Source organism: Hyalella azteca, unplaced genomic scaffold, assembly GCF_000764305.2.
Source record: "Hyalella azteca isolate HAZT.00-mixed unplaced genomic scaffold, Hazt_2.0.2 contig9146, whole genome shotgun sequence".
NCBI classification, from domain to species: Eukaryota; Metazoa; Arthropoda; class Malacostraca; order Amphipoda; family Hyalellidae; genus Hyalella; species Hyalella azteca.
The window spans coordinates 79,555-99,100 of NW_025939223.1; the positions used below are offsets into that span (position 1 = coordinate 79,555).

Here is a 19,546-nt window from a genome sequence, read left to right on the forward strand (position 1 = left end):
TCCTTGATGTCTCCCGTGTCCTCCTTGATGTCTCCCGTGTCCTCCTTGATGTCTCCCGTGTCCTCCTTGATGTCACTCATGTCTCCCGTGTCCTTGATGTCTCCCGTGTCCTTGATGTCTCCCGTGTCCTTGATGTCTCCCGTGTCCTTGATGTCTCCCGTGTCATTGATGTCTCCCGTGTCCTTGATGTCTCCCGTGTCCTTGATGTCTCCCGTGTCCTTGATGTCTCCCGTGTCCTTGATGTCTCTCGTGTCCTCCTTGATGTCTCCCGTGTCCTCCTTGATGTCCCCCGTGTCCTTGATGTCTCCCGTGTCCGCCTTGATGTCTCCCGTGTCCTCCTTGATGTCTCCCGTGTCCTCCTTGATATCACCCGTGTCCTCCTTGATGTCACCCGTGTCCTTGCTGCCGAATATTTATTATTCATCAAGACATTGTTATTATTCAGATAATAATAATTATTATATAATTATTATTATATTATACAAGACATTGTATTTATTATTCATCAAGACTGACGCGCCCGACAATGTTGCGTGCAGGTTCGTGCGCGTGGACTACGCGCCGTGCCACAGCAGGCAGCTGCTGCTGCAGCGCTTCAGCGCCGCCACGAGGCAGGAGGACGGCAACCAGTTCGTGGAGGCCTTGTGCTTCTCGAGGGACACTGCCGTGGTCATGGTCTGCAACATGACAGACTCTGCAGAGCCTGGCAAGGTAGTGAAGTGCTGTACAGGCCGTGGTCATGGTCTGCAACATGACAGACTCTGCAGAGCCTGGCAAGGTAGTGAAGGTAGTAGTGATACGTCTTGTATTACAGACTACCTTTTACTTCTCGCGTGGCGGTAATGGTCTTCAACATTTTAATTCTCGAGTGGTTGTCACGGTCTTCAAGATGCCCAACAATTGATTCATTGCACTGAATCTCAAAAAATATAACTCAGTACTCACTGCAGTGAGTGACAGAGAGCGCATTTTCTCGTCGACGAAAACATGAAGTCACGGACAGACAGACAGACGGACAGACGGACATGGCGAGCACAATAATGCATTTTTCACATAAACGAGAAAATGCGCTAAAAAAACGCTCTAATGAGCCTGTATGTGTTTAATCCTGTAAATCATCTTGTTTGTTGTGCAGGTGAACAGCATAGGACGATGGTACAAGCCATGGTTCTTCAAGCACGTCCAGAGCTTCCTGGTATCAGGACCAGCGTACGAGTTTATCCCTCTGAGGGATTACTACCATCGTCACACGCGCTCCATCTTCTGGGAGCTCCAGGTACACAAATAAATAACAAATAGCAGATATAAATATAACAGAGATTAAATAATAAATAAATATTAGGGATTAGGCCATTAGATCTGGTGAGCTGCAGGTACAGAAATAAATAACAAATAACGGGGATTAGACCATTAGACCTGGCGCAGATTGCGAACATTGCGGAATTTTCACAGTTCGTTGCGGTCTCGCAGCCACAATTCACCGCGGCAATCTTGGTGCTCTGAAGAGAATAAAGTCAAACATTCGCTCACCAGTAAACCGGTCTAAGTAACCACTGGACCAGTATACTAGTGAGCGACTGCAGACTATGTTAATTAGTTAGTTCATTAAATAAGTGATTTGGAATTTTGTAGAGGAAAGTTAAGATTTTTTCTCTTTACTGCTTGGAAACTACGTACACCTGTAGTGTAGTAGTAGAAATGGCTGAAGGTTAATTGTGTTCTGATCCGAGTATTAAACTTCATTAACTCTCCTAATTGATTACATTCATAATATATATGTTAGTTAACGGAGGAACGCTAGCTCTTCACTAGAAGCAACATGAGAATATTAGACCGTAACTATCACGTAATTTCTTCCAGAACATCATGCAGCAACATGATAATGCATTATATCAAAATATATATTCGACCGTAACTATCAAGTTGTTTCTTCCAGGATATCATGCAGCAAAATGATGATGCATTAACCCAAACATATATTAGACCGTAACTATCACATAGTTTTTTCCATGACATCATGCAGCTACATGATAATGCATTAAACAAAATATAGATTAGACCGTAACTATCAAGTTGTTTCTTCACATCACGCAGCAACATGATAATGCATTATATCAAAATATATATTCGACCGTAACTATGAAGTTGTTTCTTCCAGGACATCATGCAGCAACATGATAGAACATTAATCAAAACATATATTAGACCGTAACTATCACGTATTCTTCCAGGACATCATGCAGCAACATGATGATGCATTAATCATGATATATATTCGACCGTAACTATCACATAGTTTCTTCCAGGAGATCATGCAGCAAAATGATGATGCATTTTATCAAAATATAGATTAGACCGTAACTATCAAGTTGTTACAACGCTGTGTTCCGCTACGTGTTGGGGTGGCTGGTGCCGCCCAAGGTGTCGCTGCTGAAGCTGACGCAGGGCGAGGCGGTGAAGGAGCTCTACGAGCAGAACCACTTCATCCAAGACATGCTAGTGCCCCTGAACACGTTGGGGGAGGCGCTTGATTGTTTTCACAAGGAAGTGCAGGTACGAAAAATTCATCTGCAATTTAGTACATTAAAATTTATGTGACTATACACCAAGAACTTCTGTCTTGATAAAAACAACCCCTTATCAGGATTATTCTTGTTCTTATTTTTGATTATTTAAAAATTTGTTACTTGTTTGCTCTCTTTGTCTTGTTATCATTAGAATTGAGTTTTGTACCTACATATTGTGTTGCCTGCGAAGCTTTTTAGCGTATATAAGCATTCACCTGGAAGCTTTGCTATTTTATTTCACGTCTTTTTCGTATTTCATTAAAACGTGTGCTCCTGTGTGAATAAATAAATAAAAATCAAATTAAGTACCTTTGTAATCTTGCTTCCCTGATCGAGCTGGGCAGTGCGTTCGATTGTTTTCAGGGAGAAGTGCAAGTTAGAAGGATTCTGTTGCGTTGTCTTTTCACGTTAATGCAATACCTTGCCGAGGCCTTACGATCTATTTCATAGCCTTGTGGCGAAAGGCTATGAAATAGATCGAAAATAGAAAATAGATAGATTGAATTAATTTTTTGCTTTTCAGTACACCATAAAAATCATATCAGATTCATTCACAACTTTTTGTGTCGACGTGACTGAAGTTTCAGTTATTCCCTTTGATGGAAATCGTTTGAAGTCCGCAATTATTTGAATGGTTAGACAATAATTGGAGAAATCGTGTGGTCTCCGTTATCATTTAACTCTTGTCAGACCGCACAATAATTTCGCAATGTTAACAATCGCACCTAAAATAGGTACAGTTGCACCCATGCAGTCAGAGGCCGTTGTTGTTGCAAGGGGCTGTTGTTGTTGCTGTGGCAAAGTTAAATGCTGTTCTACTTTCTTTTTCACTGCATGTTTGTGTTTCCACTGTCTTTTTTCATTTTCTGCCAACGTTTCTGATTTCGCTGGGCATGTTTAACCATCTACCACCTGACATGAGGCAGGGTGGCCCAGTGGTTACAGTTCAGAGTACCAAGATTGGCGCAGAGAGGCGCGGGTTCGATCCCAGCTCTGTGCGCCAGTTTCTGGTCAGAATCGGCAAGGAGGCCGGGCGGTTAAGCACAGCAGAATTGTAGCAGTGAGTTGCGAGTTCGAGACCGCAAAATGCTGTGAATGTTCTGCGATGTTAAGAATCGGCGACAGGCCTACGGCCTAATAAACGCTGAAACCGCTATTATTATATTATTATTATTATTATGAGTAACCGGAGCAATATTGCCACGCGCCTACTTCCCAAAAAGGATACGTTCTGGTGAGCGCAAAATGACTTGCACTGATGGCTGCCGCCACGTACAATCTTAAAATTTTCTCTGTTGCGTTCAAACGTCCTCAGGTCGCCCTACTCAATAGTTTACGTATAGTTTAACTTGAAAGTTATGTTCGCGGAGAGTGACATACGGCGGTAGAGGGTTAACGCATGTTTATACCCAGAGGTGGGCAGTAGCGCGCTACATGTAGCGGCCGCTATATTTTCAGTAGCGGTAGCGCCCGCTACATTTAGAGCATGTAGCGGTAGCGGCCGCTACATTTCAAAGTAGCGCTGCCCAGCTCTGTTTATACCTACAGATATACCCCTGTCTCTTATACACATCTAGATGTGTATAAGAGACAGCTCCCTGCGAGTTGAATAAGACAAAGGTTGCGGGTACGCATAGTCACAAAACACAGTCAAAATAACATCTTTACTCCCTACAATATAAAATAAACCTATAATAAACCAACAAATTCCGTCTACAAACAATAAGCTTTGAGCAAAAAACACAAATNCAAGTCATAAATACTTAACGTTTCAATTATAAGGAATAACAAGACATTGCAGTGACGAATAAAGTTATCCATTCTGCTTATAGTGAACTAATTCAATTTGTACAGTTCCGTGTTTTTAGATATGACGGCATTCTGTTTAGTTACGTGTACCTGCTAATGAATTACAATGGATTATAGTTTTTGTCATATACATATATTCCTGCCATACTTGTTGTTTGATTACAATTTGCTCTTCCAAATTTATTTCTGACGTATGCCCTAAATACAAGATTGCAAGTTATTAGTCGTTTATTTGAAAACTTCGCTGTTATCTAACTTCCATGTTTCCATACTTCCAATAGTTTGCATTGTGATTTCGACGCGTCAAACGAGACCGTCAATGCGCGCTGTTCTCTGCCGCTCACATCCGTAGAAACTTTGTAGCCCAGCGCTGGCAGAAGCAAACATTTGCATACTGCATATATAAATAAGCACTAAATATAATAAGCAATATATATAATATGTATTGCTGAGCCCATACATATTGCGACTCCCTGGCTCATCACATTATAGGGTTCATCTACATGGACTTCTAGATATGCAGTTTGTAATGATGAAATTTTATAGTGATGAAACACGTCAATGATGGAATGTTATGGTGATGCAACGCGTCAATGATGAATTGCTATATTGACGAAATGTCCTCTGTGATAGTGTGTCAGGCCACCATATACTATTGCGGTACTCCTGCTCGAATAAATACAGCGAAATTAAATATTCTTTCCATTTTGAAGTGAAATTTAATATTGTTCTCGATTATGAAGTGAAATTTGATATTGTTTTCGACTTGGAAGTAAATTTTGATAGTGTTTTCCACTTTGAAGTGAAATTTAATATTGTTTTCGACTTTGAAGTGAAATTTAATATTGTTTTCTTTTCAACTTTGAAGTGAAATTTGATATTGTTTTCGACTTTAAAGTGAAATTTAATATTGTTTTCGACTTTGAAGTGAAATTTAATATTGTTTTCGACTTTGAAGTGAAATTTGATATTGTTTTCGACTTTAAAGGGAAATTAAATATTGTTTTCGACTTTAAAGGGAAATTAAATATTGTTTTCGACTTTGAAGTGAAATTTAATATTATTTTGGACTTTGAAGTGAAATTTATTATTGTTTCCGACTTTGAAGTGAAATTTAATATTGTTTTCGATTTTAAAGTGAAATTTAATATTGTTTTTTGACTTTGAAGTGAAATTTAATATTGTTTTGGAATTGGAAGTGATATTAAATATTGTTTTTTCGACTTTGAAGTGAAATTAAATATTGTGTCAACTTTGAAGGGAAATTTGATATTGTTTGTTTGACTTTGACGTGAAATTTAATATTGTTTTGGACTTGGAAGTGATATTAAATATTGTTTTTTGGACTTGGAAGTGAAATTTGATATTGTTTTCGATTTTGAAGTGAATTTAATATTGTTTTCCGCCTTGAATCTTTAATAATTTGACCGTAGCATTAGGAAGATGTAAGTAAAGTGAAATAAAAAGTTATTTCGGATAAAAATTCCCGATAATCTGGCGATATTACAGAACAATAGAAATGTTCAGGGGCCATACTTTCAAACCTCGCTAAGTGAACGTAAGTACTTACGCACTATTTTCTTGTTTACGATTGGTGTATTTTGCTTAAAAGGCCGTCAATGATTGGCTGATGAACTTACGAAAACAACGCTGTGTTCCGCTACGTGTTGGGGTGGCTGGTGCCGCCCAAGGTGTCGCTGCTGAAGCTGACGCAGGGCGAGGCGGTGAAGGAGCTCTACGAGCAGAACCACTTCATCCAAGACATGCTAGTGCCCCTGAACACGTTGGGGGAGGCGCTTGATTGTTTTCATAAAGAAGTGCAGGTACGAAAAATTCTGTTGCAATTTAGCACGTTAAAATTTATGCAATATTACACCAAGAACTTTTGTCTTGATAAGAAGTTTTGTTGTCTTGCGTCCCTGATCGAGCTAGGATTGTTTTCACGGAGAGTTGCAAGTTCGGAGGAATTATGTTGCGTTGTTTTTCAGGTTAATGCAATGCCATGCCGAGACCTCACGATCTAGTTTATAGCCTTGGGGCGAACGAACGGTAGTAAATACTTTTTTCTCGTCTACTCGTCTATGCACCATAAAAATCAGATCAGATTTCTTCACAACTTTTTGTGTTGATTTGACAGAGGTTCAAGTTATTCCCTTCGGTGGAAATCATTTGAAATCCGTGATTATTTAAATTGGTAGGCAATAATTGGTGAAATTGTATGGTCTCAGTTATCATTTAACTCTAGACAAACCGCATAAATTTGCAACGTTAACAATCGCACCTAAAATAGGTACAGTTGCACCCAAGCAGCGCGACAACGGTCGTTGTTGTAGCTGTGGCAAAGCTGGCTGAGATTCTACTTTCTTGTTGCCAGCATGTTTGTGCTTCCACAGTTTTTTCGTTTTCTTCCAATTTTTCCGATTTCGCTGGGCATGTTTAACCCTCTACCGCCTGACACGAGTAACCGGAGCAATATTGTCACGCGCCTACTTCCCAAAAAGGATAGGTTCTAGTGAGCGCAAAATGACTTGCACTGATGGATGCCACCACGTACAACAACTTTAAAATGTTCTCTGTTGCGTACAAACGTCCTCAGGTTGCTACACTCAACAGTTAACGTATAATTTTAGTTGACAGTTATGTTCCCGGAGAATGACATTGTGAAAATTGAAAGAGATGCTTTCAATTTTCTTTCTTAAATCTTGACATTTGAGGGAGGCCACTAAAAGAGTAGCTCAGACCAAATGCCAAGATTTAAGAAAGAATTGAAAGCATCTCTTCTTCTTTGAAACACCCTCCTGATATCTCAAAGTTTGTGGGTATCCTTTTAGAACGTGTTCATGAACTTTGAGGCTAAAATAGCGAGATCCCACAACTGGTGATCCCATAGTGACAAAATGAAATAATATATTTTCGAGACGTTCACTACAACATACGGCAGTAGAGGATTAACGCATGTTTATACCTGCAGATATACCCGATCTGGCTGTGCCCATTCCTGCTACCGGCACGCCCTGGCATGCTGCAGCCTGCAGGAGGCAAGGACGCTCTCTACGTCGACATCGGCACGTACGGCGTGCCTCGTGTCCAGAACTTCCACCCTGTCGATACCACCCGACGAGTCGAACAATTTGTACGAGATAAAAAAGGGTAAGTGTTTTCTTATAGATTTCTCCCCATACTTATACGACTCTTGACCTCTTAATTAAACTGAATCTTTGACGAATTTATAGGTAACATTTACATAATTGACGGTTTTTAAATTAATTGACTTAAGCCCTGTTACCATTTTTACATTTGTTGCTATTTATATGTCTTTTGAGCAGAATTTTTCTTGTCTGGTGATGTGCTGAAAGATTATTTCAAGATAAACGGAGCGAGATCAAAATCTATCTTGCTTTCTGGACGGTTTCAGTTTGGTTGTCACGATATAACCGATGAGACTAAACAAGTTGATGCCAATAAATTCTATCCTCGTTCACACGTAAAGTTTTTTATCGTGAAGTAATTTTGTGTAAAGATTTCAGATGCTGTACGCGGACTCGTACATGACGAGGGAAGAGTTCCGTGCGATGTTCGACCACAGTTTGTACGACAAACTCCGTGAGAAATATCGTGACACGACCACGGCTTTCCCTCAAGTTTATGACAAGATATGTCGCAAGGCCAGGATTTAGGCCTACGCTGGTGAGCAATAGGCCGGAACTTTCATGAAAGAACAATTATCCAATCGTTAGAGAACAAATTGTCACAAGTTACATCCAATCGTTAGAGAACAAATTTTTCAAAAGTTACATCTAATTGTAAGAGAACCATTTTTCAATCGTCGTGGTACAAGTTCCCAATGATTGGAGGAAAGCTTTACCTAGGTTGATAGATATATATTTTTTATGTAACTTAACTAGGTAGTCCGAAGGAGCTAGAGTATGAAGATCAAATATAATGACTCAATGATAATTAATATATAGAGAAAAACATCATAAAAACATAGGAAAGAGACTTTCTTCGGGTTTTGAATTCAAAGTCAAATTTCAACAAATTCTTCATTTCAATCCTATTTGATCAACAGCGACTTGCAGTACAATGATCTTGGCCAATGTACAACATGTAATTCCCCCTCAGCCAATTATACGCTATCCTCTTTTACTCTCCAGAACATTAGACGAATAATATACAAAATATTACATAATATTATACTTAATAATCTCCACTTAATCATTTATCTTGAACAGGATCGTATTGTTCGTAATGTTTGGCGAAGGCGATCACTTTACGACGCTGCTGGTCGAACGTCTCGAGCTTTGGCTTCCTCCACAGACGCGCCTCCACGTCCAGCATACCGCCCACCACTGACTGCATACATACAATGAAGGAATGAATATGTACCAGCTGCATTATGAGGAAATTAATTAAAATCACCACTGACTGCATACATCGAATGAAATCCATGAATGAGTGATATACAAGATGCACTATGAGGGAACCAGTTAAAATCAAGAATATATAACGCTTCATCTAATACAATTTTATGAATGCACACAAGATTTATTAAAGCGTCCCAAGTCATAAATACTTAACGTTTCAATTATAAGGAATAACAAGACATTGCAGTGACGAATAAAGTTATCCATTCTGCTTATAGTGAACTAATTCAATTTGTACAGTTCCGTGTTTTTAGATATGACGGCATTCTGTTTAGTTACGTGTACCTGCTAATGAATTACAATGGATTATAGTTTTTGTCATATACATATATTCCTGCCATACTTGTTGTTTGATTACAATTTGCTCTTCCAAATTTATTTCTGACGTATGCCCTAAATACAAGATTGCAAGTTATTAGTCGTTTATTTGAAAACTTCGCTGTTATCTAACTTCCATGTTTCCATACTTCCAATAGTTTGCATTGTGATTTCGACGCGTAAAACGAGACCGTNATGTAACTCAACATCCATCAGATGATGAGACATAGGCTAACATGCATCACACGACACAGCAGTGATGCGCAAGTCTCTCACAACTCTAAGCTTCTAATTGGAATTTGGTTACATTATTTTTTTTGATCAATATAATCAGCAATTGTGCCGGAAATTATATAATGATGTCATAGAATGACATCATTATATAATATAATATGCATTATATAATGCATTACTTTTATCACACGACAGCCATTTAAGTCGTACAATTATGTACCTACGCAAAAAAAAAAAAAAACGTTACAGTATCCGGCGATTGAGACAAATTGTTTTTCTTCCATATTAACTGAAGATAAGACATACAATAAATGGGAGAGACATTTCCGAGAGAAAAGTTCATAAACTGAAGAATTGAGAAATTAAAGGCAATTGAGATATTAAAGAGAGACTTGCCTTGAAATAAATAGGCGCGAGGTCCCCCAGGTCTCGGGGCAGGGGTATGCAGTGTACCGCCGTGTGGGGCTGTGCCCGCAGCCTCATGCAGCACTCGAGGAACACGACGTCCTGCTGCACGCTGCTGAAGTAGCGCACCAGCGACTTGCGGTACTCCTGCTCGAATAAATACAGCGAAATATATTATTGTTTCAATTTNATTATGTACCTACGCAAAAAAAAAAAAAAACGTTACAGTATCCGGCGATTGAGACAAATTGTTTTTCTTCCATATTAACTGAAGATAAGACATACAATAAATGGGAGAGACATTTCCGAGAGAAAAGTTCATAAACTGAAGAATTGAGAAATTAAAGGCAATTGAGATATTAAAGAGAGACTTGCCTTGAAATAAATAGGCGCGAGGTCCCCCAGGTCTCGGGGCAGAGGTATGCAGTGTACCGCCGTGTGGGGCTGTGCCCGCAGCCTCATGCAGCACTCGAGGAACACGACGTCCTGCTGCACGCTGCTGAAGTAGCGCACCAGCGACTTGCGGTACTCCTGCTCGAATAAATACAGCGAAATATATTATTGTTTCAATTTTGAGGCGAAATTTAATATTGTTTTCGACTTTGAAGTGAAATTAAAAATTGTTTTCGACTTTGAAGTGAAATTAAAAATTGTTTTCGACTTTAAAGTGAAATTAAATATTCTTTTCGACTTTGAAGTGAAATTTAATATTGTTTACCGCTTTGAATCTTTAATAATTTGACCGTAGCCTTAGGCAGATGTGAGTAAAGTGAAATGAAAGTTATTTTGGATGAAAATTCCCGAAAATTTGACGATATTGCAGACCAATAGAAATGTTCTGAGTAGTTACGATCAACTCAACCCTCTACCGTCTGACACGAGTAACCGGAGCAATATTGTCACGCGCCTACTTCCCAAAAAGGATACGTTCTAGTGAGCGCAAAATGACTTGCACTGATGGTTGCCGCCAAGTACGACAACTTTAAAATGATCTCTGTTGCGTACAAACGTCCTCAGGTTGCTACACTCAATAGTTTACGTATAATTCAAGTTAAAAATTATGTTCCCGGAGAATGACATACGTCGGTAGAGTGTTAACTTTAAAGTTATGTTCCCGGAGAGGGACATACGGCGGTAGAGGGTTAACTTTAAAGTTATGTTCCCGGAGAGTGACATACGTCGGTAGAGGGTTAAGGTTCTGATACAACCTTCTACTCCTGAAGAATAAAGCCCCATTTGACACACTGAGACGAAGTCTAACCATCATCTCAAGCCACACGTCCTCGTCGAGGAGGGTGGACGTGGAGACGTGATCACGTGGGACGATCAAGCAGTGGCCGTCCACGAGGCTCTCGTGGGCGGGGAGGCTCACGTAGCTTTTACTGCCCAGCGACACCAGCAAATGTTTCTTCATGTTGGCGCCGTCGCAGCAAAGGCTGCACGACGCCAGGGCTTTCTCGCGTCGCTGGTGCTCCTGAACGTCAATTTACCACAATATTATAATGATACAATTTATAACAATTATAATATTCCATAATTCGAAAATAGTCTGGACGATACAATTTAGAATAATTATAATATTCCATAATTTTAAGATAGTCTGGACGAAACTAATGAGAAGAAGTGAATTGTAGTCTCAATTCTTCTTAAGTGAAAGAGAGCCATTCGGGATAACTTTTTTGAAATATTTTTTTCTAGACTAAATTTCGTTTTAATTATTCAATAAATTTCAACAGTTGAGTAGTTTACGAGGTTTGAGCAATGAACCTACTATTCAACCATAATATTTTGCCGCACATATAACATTCATAAGCAAAGTTTTAGCAATGAACCAAGGCAATGTTTTATAAAATGCATGCCATTAAACCAAAATATTCGCACCATGATGGCTCTCATTCTCTTTACTGTTCAACCGTAATATTTTGATCAACATATACCGTTTAAAAGCAAAGTTCTAGCAATGAAGAAAAGCAATTTTTTATAAAATCCATACCTCTTAACCAAAATATTCTCACCATAATCGCTCTCATCCTCTAAACTATTCAACCATAATATCGTTTATAAGCAAGGTTTTAGCACTGAACCAAGGCAATGTTTTATAAAATCGATGCCATTAAACCAAAGTATTCGCACCATGATGGCTCTCATACTGTCACGGGAATCCTGATATATACCGTTTAAAAGCAAAGTTACAGCAATGAAGAAAAGCAATTTTTTATAAAATGCATGCCACTAAAGCCATTCGCACCATGATGGCTCTCATCCTGTCACGGGAATCCTGCCCGGCCCTGTCCTCCCGCANGCCGACGTGTCGACGAAGGAATCATCAAGCGTGTAGTCGTCGTCAAGCGAAGCCTTCTGCGCCCTGCCGGCGGCTCGGACGAACATGGCGTCCGAGTCCTCCGTGGTTCCCTGCTTCTCCTTCTCAAACATCTGCTGCAGGCTAAACTTGTGGTCGTCAGGGAAGTATTTGTCACGGCTGCCGTCCACTCCCGTCCCCGAGACTTTGGTCTTCTTGCGGGACTTGGTCTTGCCAGGCGACGAATCTTGCTCCACGGAGGAGACTGGTCGCGTGAATCCTAGGTAGGTAGGATAATTTATTACATGAAATCAATAGACACTGGAAACTGAGAAGTTTATTTTGTATTCATGCAAATTTATCAGCAAAATAATTCAGAGCACAATATGTAATCAACATGCATGAACATTTACCCATTGAAAGATATGTTCTTATTTCGTCGTTGGGCGGTCTTATAGATGAATTCTCACTGTAGATGAATATAGATTGATGAATTCTCACGTGCGCTGTACCTTTTTAATTTAATATTTCGTACACTCAAGATGAAAAACTTCTCAAGCAATCAATTTAAATTATTATTCCATACATTTCTGGTATAAGAAAAAATCTATTCGAACATCCCTTCACCTCTGGCGTTGGTGGTGGTGAGCAACACCGTCTCCAGCGTGGTGCCGCCGCTCGTACCGCCACCGCCACCACCCGCCGCTAACGCCTCCAGCGTCTCTTGCTTCGCTCTCTCCAACTTCTTCTTGAGCTTCTCAGCCAGCGCGAGGTTGCCCAACAGTTCAGCCTTCACGATCTTAGCCCCGATCTGGTTGAGCTCGTGATCGGTGTAGACCCTCTTGGGTTTGGGGTCGTGGTCGGGGTTTGGATTAGCGGGATCGGGATCGGCAGGATTGGGAGCGGGATCGGGAACACTATGACTACTGTCCTTAACTGGTGCTGGCGAGGCGGTGTCTCGGGCGTGAGATTTTTCATCAGAACGTGGCTCTTCTGACTGCTCAATGTAAATATAGGGAAATTAAACATCATGAAAACATTTCTCCTTGCATGAAATAATAACTCAAGAGTGAGAAAATTTTGCTCAAATAAAGACAAGTCGCATGAGTAAGTAACTTCCCTCTTCTCTGTATGCATCGCAAGTACAAGTAACAAATAATTGAGCTCACGTGCCATATTTTGATTTTGAACTTGAATGTTTCATATTGATAACGAGCGTTGCGGTGGTTATGGAATCCTAGAGAATCAAATTAATAATCAGCATATCATAATGACGTAACAAGTAACGCAGGCTGACTTTAAATAACTACAGGGTCATCAATATTTAGCGTTACAACTTTGAGTGGTTAGAACTATGAAATGAAACATAATTGTGAATGTTTGAAAATGTATTTATGTAGGCAGAGGTTCAGAGATACAATTCCCAAAATTTCATTCAATATGTCCACCATCTGCATCAATAACGAGTTGTAGACGCTTAGAGAAAGCCTTATACACGACACGAATGACTCTGCGGGATTTTGGCCTACTCCTTCAGCAGTTTGACCTTTAGGGCGTCCAAACTGCTATGGTGAACGGTCGAGACTTTGCTCTCAAGGTATGACCAGATCCCAAAATTCAGAGGATTCAGATTGGGTGACGATGGGGGCCATTCATCTTTGGTAATGAAGTGGGGAACATTCTCGGACAGCCACTCCTGAGTCGATTTGGCCCAATGGGATGGTGCAGAGTCCTGCTGGAACGACCAGGGACGTTTTTTGAAGTGCTTTCGCGCCCAGGGCAACAATGCACCAACAAGGATGGCATCTCGATAGTTCTTCTGATTCAATTTCACCCCTTTGTCAACGAAAAAGAGGGGACTCCTTGAAGACTGTTACGGCTGCCCAGACCATCACTGAGGTCGGGCATTGCTTCCTAGTCACCACACGGGATCCTTCGTCCCATTCTTTGACCAAATTCGATCATTTTGGGAGTTGAAGTGGTGTTCAACATTGAATATCTTCTCATCACTGAAAACGAGGTTTGGCAGCGTGCCATCATGAATGCGGGAAAGAAGAATCTTGGATCTTTGGAGGCGTTTGTCAACAACTTGAGCAGACAGTTGGTGTTTTTTGACATGCTTGAATGGGGACAACTTTAGGTCCTTCCGGAGAAAAGTCGACATGGTTCCATACGACACATTTGACTGTTTTGCGAGTGTATTGATTTTGAAAAAACAATGTAACGCTAAATATTGATGATCCTGTAGACGAATCAAAGATGCCGACATCACACACAACACTGATACATGCATCACAACTGTATATGTGCATTATACATGCCACACAGACCTGCAGTATGTGTGGTTGCCCACCACCACCACAGGTGTCGGGGTGGCGGGGTCTCTTCCTCCAGCCGCCGCCGGGGGGGGCAGCGCTGCTGGGCAGCAGGCGCGCAGGTTCCCACACCGCGCGGTCGCTGCTCACACACGCAAGGTGGCAGGAAAAAGATCATTTGTTTCAGAAGGAGATAAAGATTCATATAAAAAAATTGGAGAAAAAAGTAAAAAATTTGGAGAAAAAGTAAAAAATTTGAAGAAAAGGTAAAAAATTTGGAGAAAAAAGTAAAAAATTTTAACACAAAAGTAAAAAATTTCGACAAAAAAATATAAAATTTTGACAAAATTATAAAATTCAGATGAAATGAGTAACAAATTTTTACAAAAAAGTATAAATTTAGGACGAAAAAAATTAAAAATTTTGACAAAAAAGTAGGAAATTTGGAGAAAAAAGTATCAAATTAGGACAAAAAAGTATAAATGTTTTTAAAAGCTAAGAAACATTTTTGAGAAACGCATAGTCAGAGTATGGTATTGTACAGTCACAAAAATGAACGGGGTATATTGTCTAAGGGATGACAAGCTTTCTTATCCACAGACACTAGCGGAGAACAATTAAACGTAGCACTGATACGCCCCAAAGCCGGACCAAACTGCGTCAGGATGACCCATATGCAAGAGCTTCGATCTTTGCCCAAACTTTAACGAATAGATCCAAACCCAAAAACTTACCTTTGACCAACAAAGAAAAGCTAATAAGACTCACGACTTCACTAATCTTTGTTCAACCAAAAAATAATTTTTTGGGGGCTCCCCAAAAAATTGTCAAACAATTTTTCTGAATCATTAATTTAAATTCGATAAAGTATTTAGATTGCGAATCTTTAATTATGATAAATAATTGTAATAGTTTATATTGTTAAAGTTATCATCAGGGACACGTGGCAACCGCTTTAAATATTGAAGCACAACGCACCTGCCGCGCACGTCACGTCCTTCGTCGCTCCGACCCTCGCCAGGCTTCAGAAGTCTGCGGTCATTTGAACGTGACGACAAACTCGCCTCGTCTCGCCCTCGTCTCTCACTTTGCCCTCGTCTCTCTCGTCTCTCATCATCCGACGATGATGTCTGCAGTTTTTGATCACGTCTGCGACTTCGTCTATGGTCTTCTGAAGACGACGACGAAGAAGATGACGAGCGTCGTCTTCTGGGGCTGCGTTCACCACGTCGGGACTTGCCGTAACGTCTTTCAGGACTTCGGCTTATGGAAGTGGGGGACCCGCGGGTTACGGGGGACCGGCGAGTGGCGGGGGAAACATCGGGGGACCGACTTCTTCGTCTTGTGTCTGCATGCCTTCTGTCTTTGCCGCCACGTCTTGAATTAATAGAGATTGGGTTAGGTAAGGATACGCTATTACGTTAGGTAACATTACGCTAGCTAGGTGATTGGGTGAACTTGGCTAGATTAGGTGAGATAAGGTTAGGTTCGGTTAGTGAGGTTCCGTTAAGTTAGGTAAGGTGAGGTAAAGTTAGGTAATTTTAGGCTAGGTTAAACTAGGTAAGGTTGCGTTAAGTGATATAGGGCTCAGTAAGGTCAGGTTGGGGGGGCAAGTTGAGTTAAGTTAGGCTAGGTTGGGTCTACTTGAGTTCAGTTAGGTTAGGTGAGGCTAGGTTAAGCTAAGTTGAGTTAAGTTAGGCTAGGTCACCTGGCGACGAAGTCATCAGCCTCCGCAGGCCGCTGCATGTGACGAGGAACACGTCAATACCGGCGACGTTACTGCGCCAGAGACTGTCAAGTGACGTCAAGTTACACGTCAATACCGGCGACGTTACTGCGCCAGAGACTGTCAAGTAACGTCAAGTAACACGTCAATACCAGCGACGTTACTTCGCCAGAGACTGTCAAGTAACGTCAACTTACACGTCAAAACATTAACGTTTGATCAGCGTTCAGATCAAATAATTACGTTTAATTTCAATTTTTTCGAACCTGACAAAATCTGATTCTTTACCGCAGATTCAGGTTGTCCTCGTGAACTTTATTATATGAAATAAATTATGTATTACATTATAAATATTATATTTTATTTTCAATGAACTATGATTGATGGCTGAAACTGAACTTTGCTGGGCGGTCTCCTCACTATAAGCACGGTTCAGGTCTATACTCTTAAAAAGATCTAATTAATAACAGTTCTTCCTTATTAAATAGGTTAACTTAAATTCATATATCTACATTAATATATAGATCAGAATTTCATAAACAGGTCAACATTGATACATGTCTTAATCAATATAAAGATAATCATTAATAAGAAGATCCAGATCACAATACAGAAGCGTGCCTCACCCCCCAGCGTTTCTCCGCGACCTCCTCGATGGACAGGCCCGCCTCCCGGGCCTCTTCCGTGGCCCGCTGGAAGGCCTTCTTCAGCCACGCCACCGAGGCCCCAAATCCCAACTTTGGGGCCCTGCGCCCCAGTGTCCCATCCTCCCCACCGCTGGGGGCGTCCTGGGGAAGACCGCTCCCCCCCTCCCTAAAGTAGGGGTTCAGCTCCAGGGCGTGGGAGCCCGGCTACAAAAAACAATATCGGCTTTAGCAATTAAAATAAAACTTCAATACTCTTTGCAAGAGTTTATTTGGGAGATATTTTTTGAAAATATGGAAAAGGATTTTGAAGTTTGAATAAATAAAGGGTTATAAAAATTGTCGCTTCACAGCAATGAAACAAGTTTTATTTCCGAAGAGGCATAAGCGTGAATGTTTTAGTTCATTCATGTATTTGGCGAGTGACGTGAATATCGATACCCTGATAATAAAATATTAGTATTTCTTATTAACATATTGCAATACCATACATTTTTATACCTTATATTTTATACAATATGCTGTCTATATTGCATACAGTATAATATTACAATTATTGTATTGTATTTCTATCTATATAATAAAATATACATTACATATACGTTGTATTGTAATATAAACACATTTCAGTATATTATATTATAGATACATGTTATATTGTATTATAAATACATTTCAATTTGATATATTATAAACCTTATCAGGAGGCTTGTTCTTCTCCTGTTGCCTGGCCAGCGCCCTGCTGCCCTCGCGCTGCCGCAGCTCGTCTCTCGTGAACGTTCCGAACAATGAAGGCATCTGAATAATAAACATGAATAAAAACTTAACTTCATACAACTATAAGTGAACGAGCTTATATTTCCATTACTTTGATTATTGTAACGAGAAATGAAGGTTAGTATTTAGTTTATATAGAAGTGATTCGAAATTAAGTTCATTTATTCGGCCACTCGGGGCGATCAGGGCTGAGTTTTTTTCGAGAACGGAATGTATAATGCAATTTATTTTAATGGTTTTCGAGGCAATTATATAAATTAAATACAATTAATTTGCGATAAACACGTTACCTGCATCCAGTCCTCCCGCCCCGCCGCCGTCTGCAGGGTTGGTGGTGCAGACGTGGTGGGGGCGGCGGGGGCGGCGGGCTTCTCGACCCACTCGGTCTCGCTGCTACTGTCCTGCGTGGTTAGTTAACATGCAGACTATATATATCGCATCACTTACATCATAGAAATAATAGTCCTATTGAATAGATTAATAGTCCTAGTGAATAGATATTCAAAAGACAAAAGGCTTACTGAATTAACGTTTAGTAATTCATTAACAGACTCTATCGCATCATACATCATAGAAATAATGTAGTCCTATTGAATAGATATTCAAAAGATAAAAAAGTCTTACTGAATTAACTTTTGGTAAATAGTAACATTCATTAAAACAAATTTTATGGAATATACAAGCAATAAAGATAGAAATTTTTTATGAATATATTTACAGAAAAACAATTCTTTTACTGAATTTATATAGCAAAACAATAGTATTACTGAATAACTATTCAAAAAACAAGAGTATTACTGAAGGTACGCCCTAAAAAAAGAGTGTTACTGAATATAATTGAGCGGTTCGTATAATTTCTATCAAGTGAAGTACGAGTATAAAATGATAACCATTCGTTCTGAACCGAAAATCATTTGGCATGTTCGCTTCACCTAAATTAAATGATCACGGAAAATGCATAAAAATTTAATAGTTTGTTAAATGCATCATACCCAACGTCTCACCGATGAGCTGGATGAACGCTTCTCGTACTTCTTTTGCTTCTTGGCTTTTTTATATTTCTTCTCCTTTTTGCTCTTCTTCTTCTTGGAAAGTTTCTCGTTCTGGCTTAGCAAGGACTTCTCTACGGCCGGCAGCATCCACGAGTCTTCGCCGCGCTTCTTGCAAGATTCTATTTCTTTTTGCTTCGCTTCGTGTTGCTTCCGAACCTTTCAATGCAATCCTTACGGTCATTATTATATACTCTTCTGGTCCCGCACTCTGCTGCTCTCGAAGTCTATGAGAGGCGTCGACATCTTCCTAATGTTTCCTTTCTTGTCTGCTTTACGATTAACTTATAAAAAAATATGTTGTATACATGACAAAATATGCGGTAAACGCTTGCATATTTTGTCTGGTTTTTGATCAATTTAAATATTTAGTCTGGTTTACCGTGAAATATTTTGTCTGGTTTACGATGAACTATTTTGTCTGGTTTAGAGTAAAATATTTTGTCTGGTTTACGATGAAATATTTTGTCTGGTTTACGATTAACTGAAATATTTTGTCTGGTTTACAATAAAATATTTTGTCTGGTTTACGATAAAATATTTTGTGTGGTTCATGATAAACTTGACTTTTTTTTTTGGTTTACAATAAACTAAAATGCAGTAGACTTGAAATTTCAAGCGCATGCTTTACAAATGAATTGCTTATTTGGTCTCATTTATCAAAATGTTCGAACTATTTTTGTATGCGTGTGCCAATAAACTATGTAATGTTCGACACTCAAAATTATCAGTGCTCGCCTTGCACATAAAATCCAGTTACACGTTTGAATCTGGCGAGGTTCCTACAGATTTTCTATATTTTAAGGCCACAAACAAAAAAAAATCTACGGAGATTGCATCGAATCTGGCAATGTTCATACAGATTTTCTATATTTTAAGGCCACAAAAAAAAAAAAAAAAAAAAATCTACGGAGAATGCAACCTCTCGCAAGCTGAGTTATAATATTGCAGTTGCTTTGACTCACTCAAAAAAATAGAC

At 39.7% G+C, this 19,546-nt stretch overlaps 2 protein-coding genes across 2 annotated transcripts in view; one reads left to right on the forward strand and one right to left on the reverse strand.

Moving 5' to 3' along the window:
• LOC108676392 (delta(24)-sterol reductase) overlaps positions 1-9,215 on the forward strand; it is a 20,673-nt gene extending 11,458 nt beyond the window's left edge. The window contains exons 7-13 of the mRNA XM_018164467.2: positions 540-711; positions 1,136-1,276; positions 1,937-1,946; positions 6,012-6,199; positions 7,348-7,526; positions 7,897-8,063; positions 8,609-9,215. Coding sequence (XP_018019956.1) covers positions 540-711; positions 1,136-1,276; positions 1,937-1,946; positions 6,012-6,199; positions 7,348-7,526; positions 7,897-8,053 — 847 coding nt within the window. The 3' untranslated portion in view covers positions 8,054-8,063; positions 8,609-9,215. The remainder of the gene's footprint in view (positions 1-539; positions 712-1,135; positions 1,277-1,936; positions 1,947-6,011; positions 6,200-7,347; positions 7,527-7,896; positions 8,064-8,608) is intronic.
• Positions 7,904-18,750, reverse strand: LOC108676306 (CWF19-like protein 2). The gene is made up of 15 exons (XM_047881932.1): positions 18,523-18,750; positions 17,809-17,919; positions 17,438-17,539; positions 16,724-16,948; positions 16,262-16,272; positions 16,080-16,130; positions 15,350-15,748; positions 14,387-14,513; positions 12,684-13,053; positions 12,029-12,336; positions 11,773-11,790; positions 11,019-11,231; positions 10,133-10,288; positions 9,749-9,904; positions 7,904-8,765 (listed from the first exon to the last, which is right to left on the reverse strand). The coding sequence occupies exons 1-15, from the start codon at positions 18,655-18,657 to the stop codon at positions 8,592-8,594; spliced, it is 2,556 nt and encodes an 851-aa protein (XP_047737888.1). The 5' UTR covers positions 18,658-18,750; the 3' UTR covers positions 7,904-8,591.
• Positions 18,751-19,546: the final 796 nt, after the last annotated feature.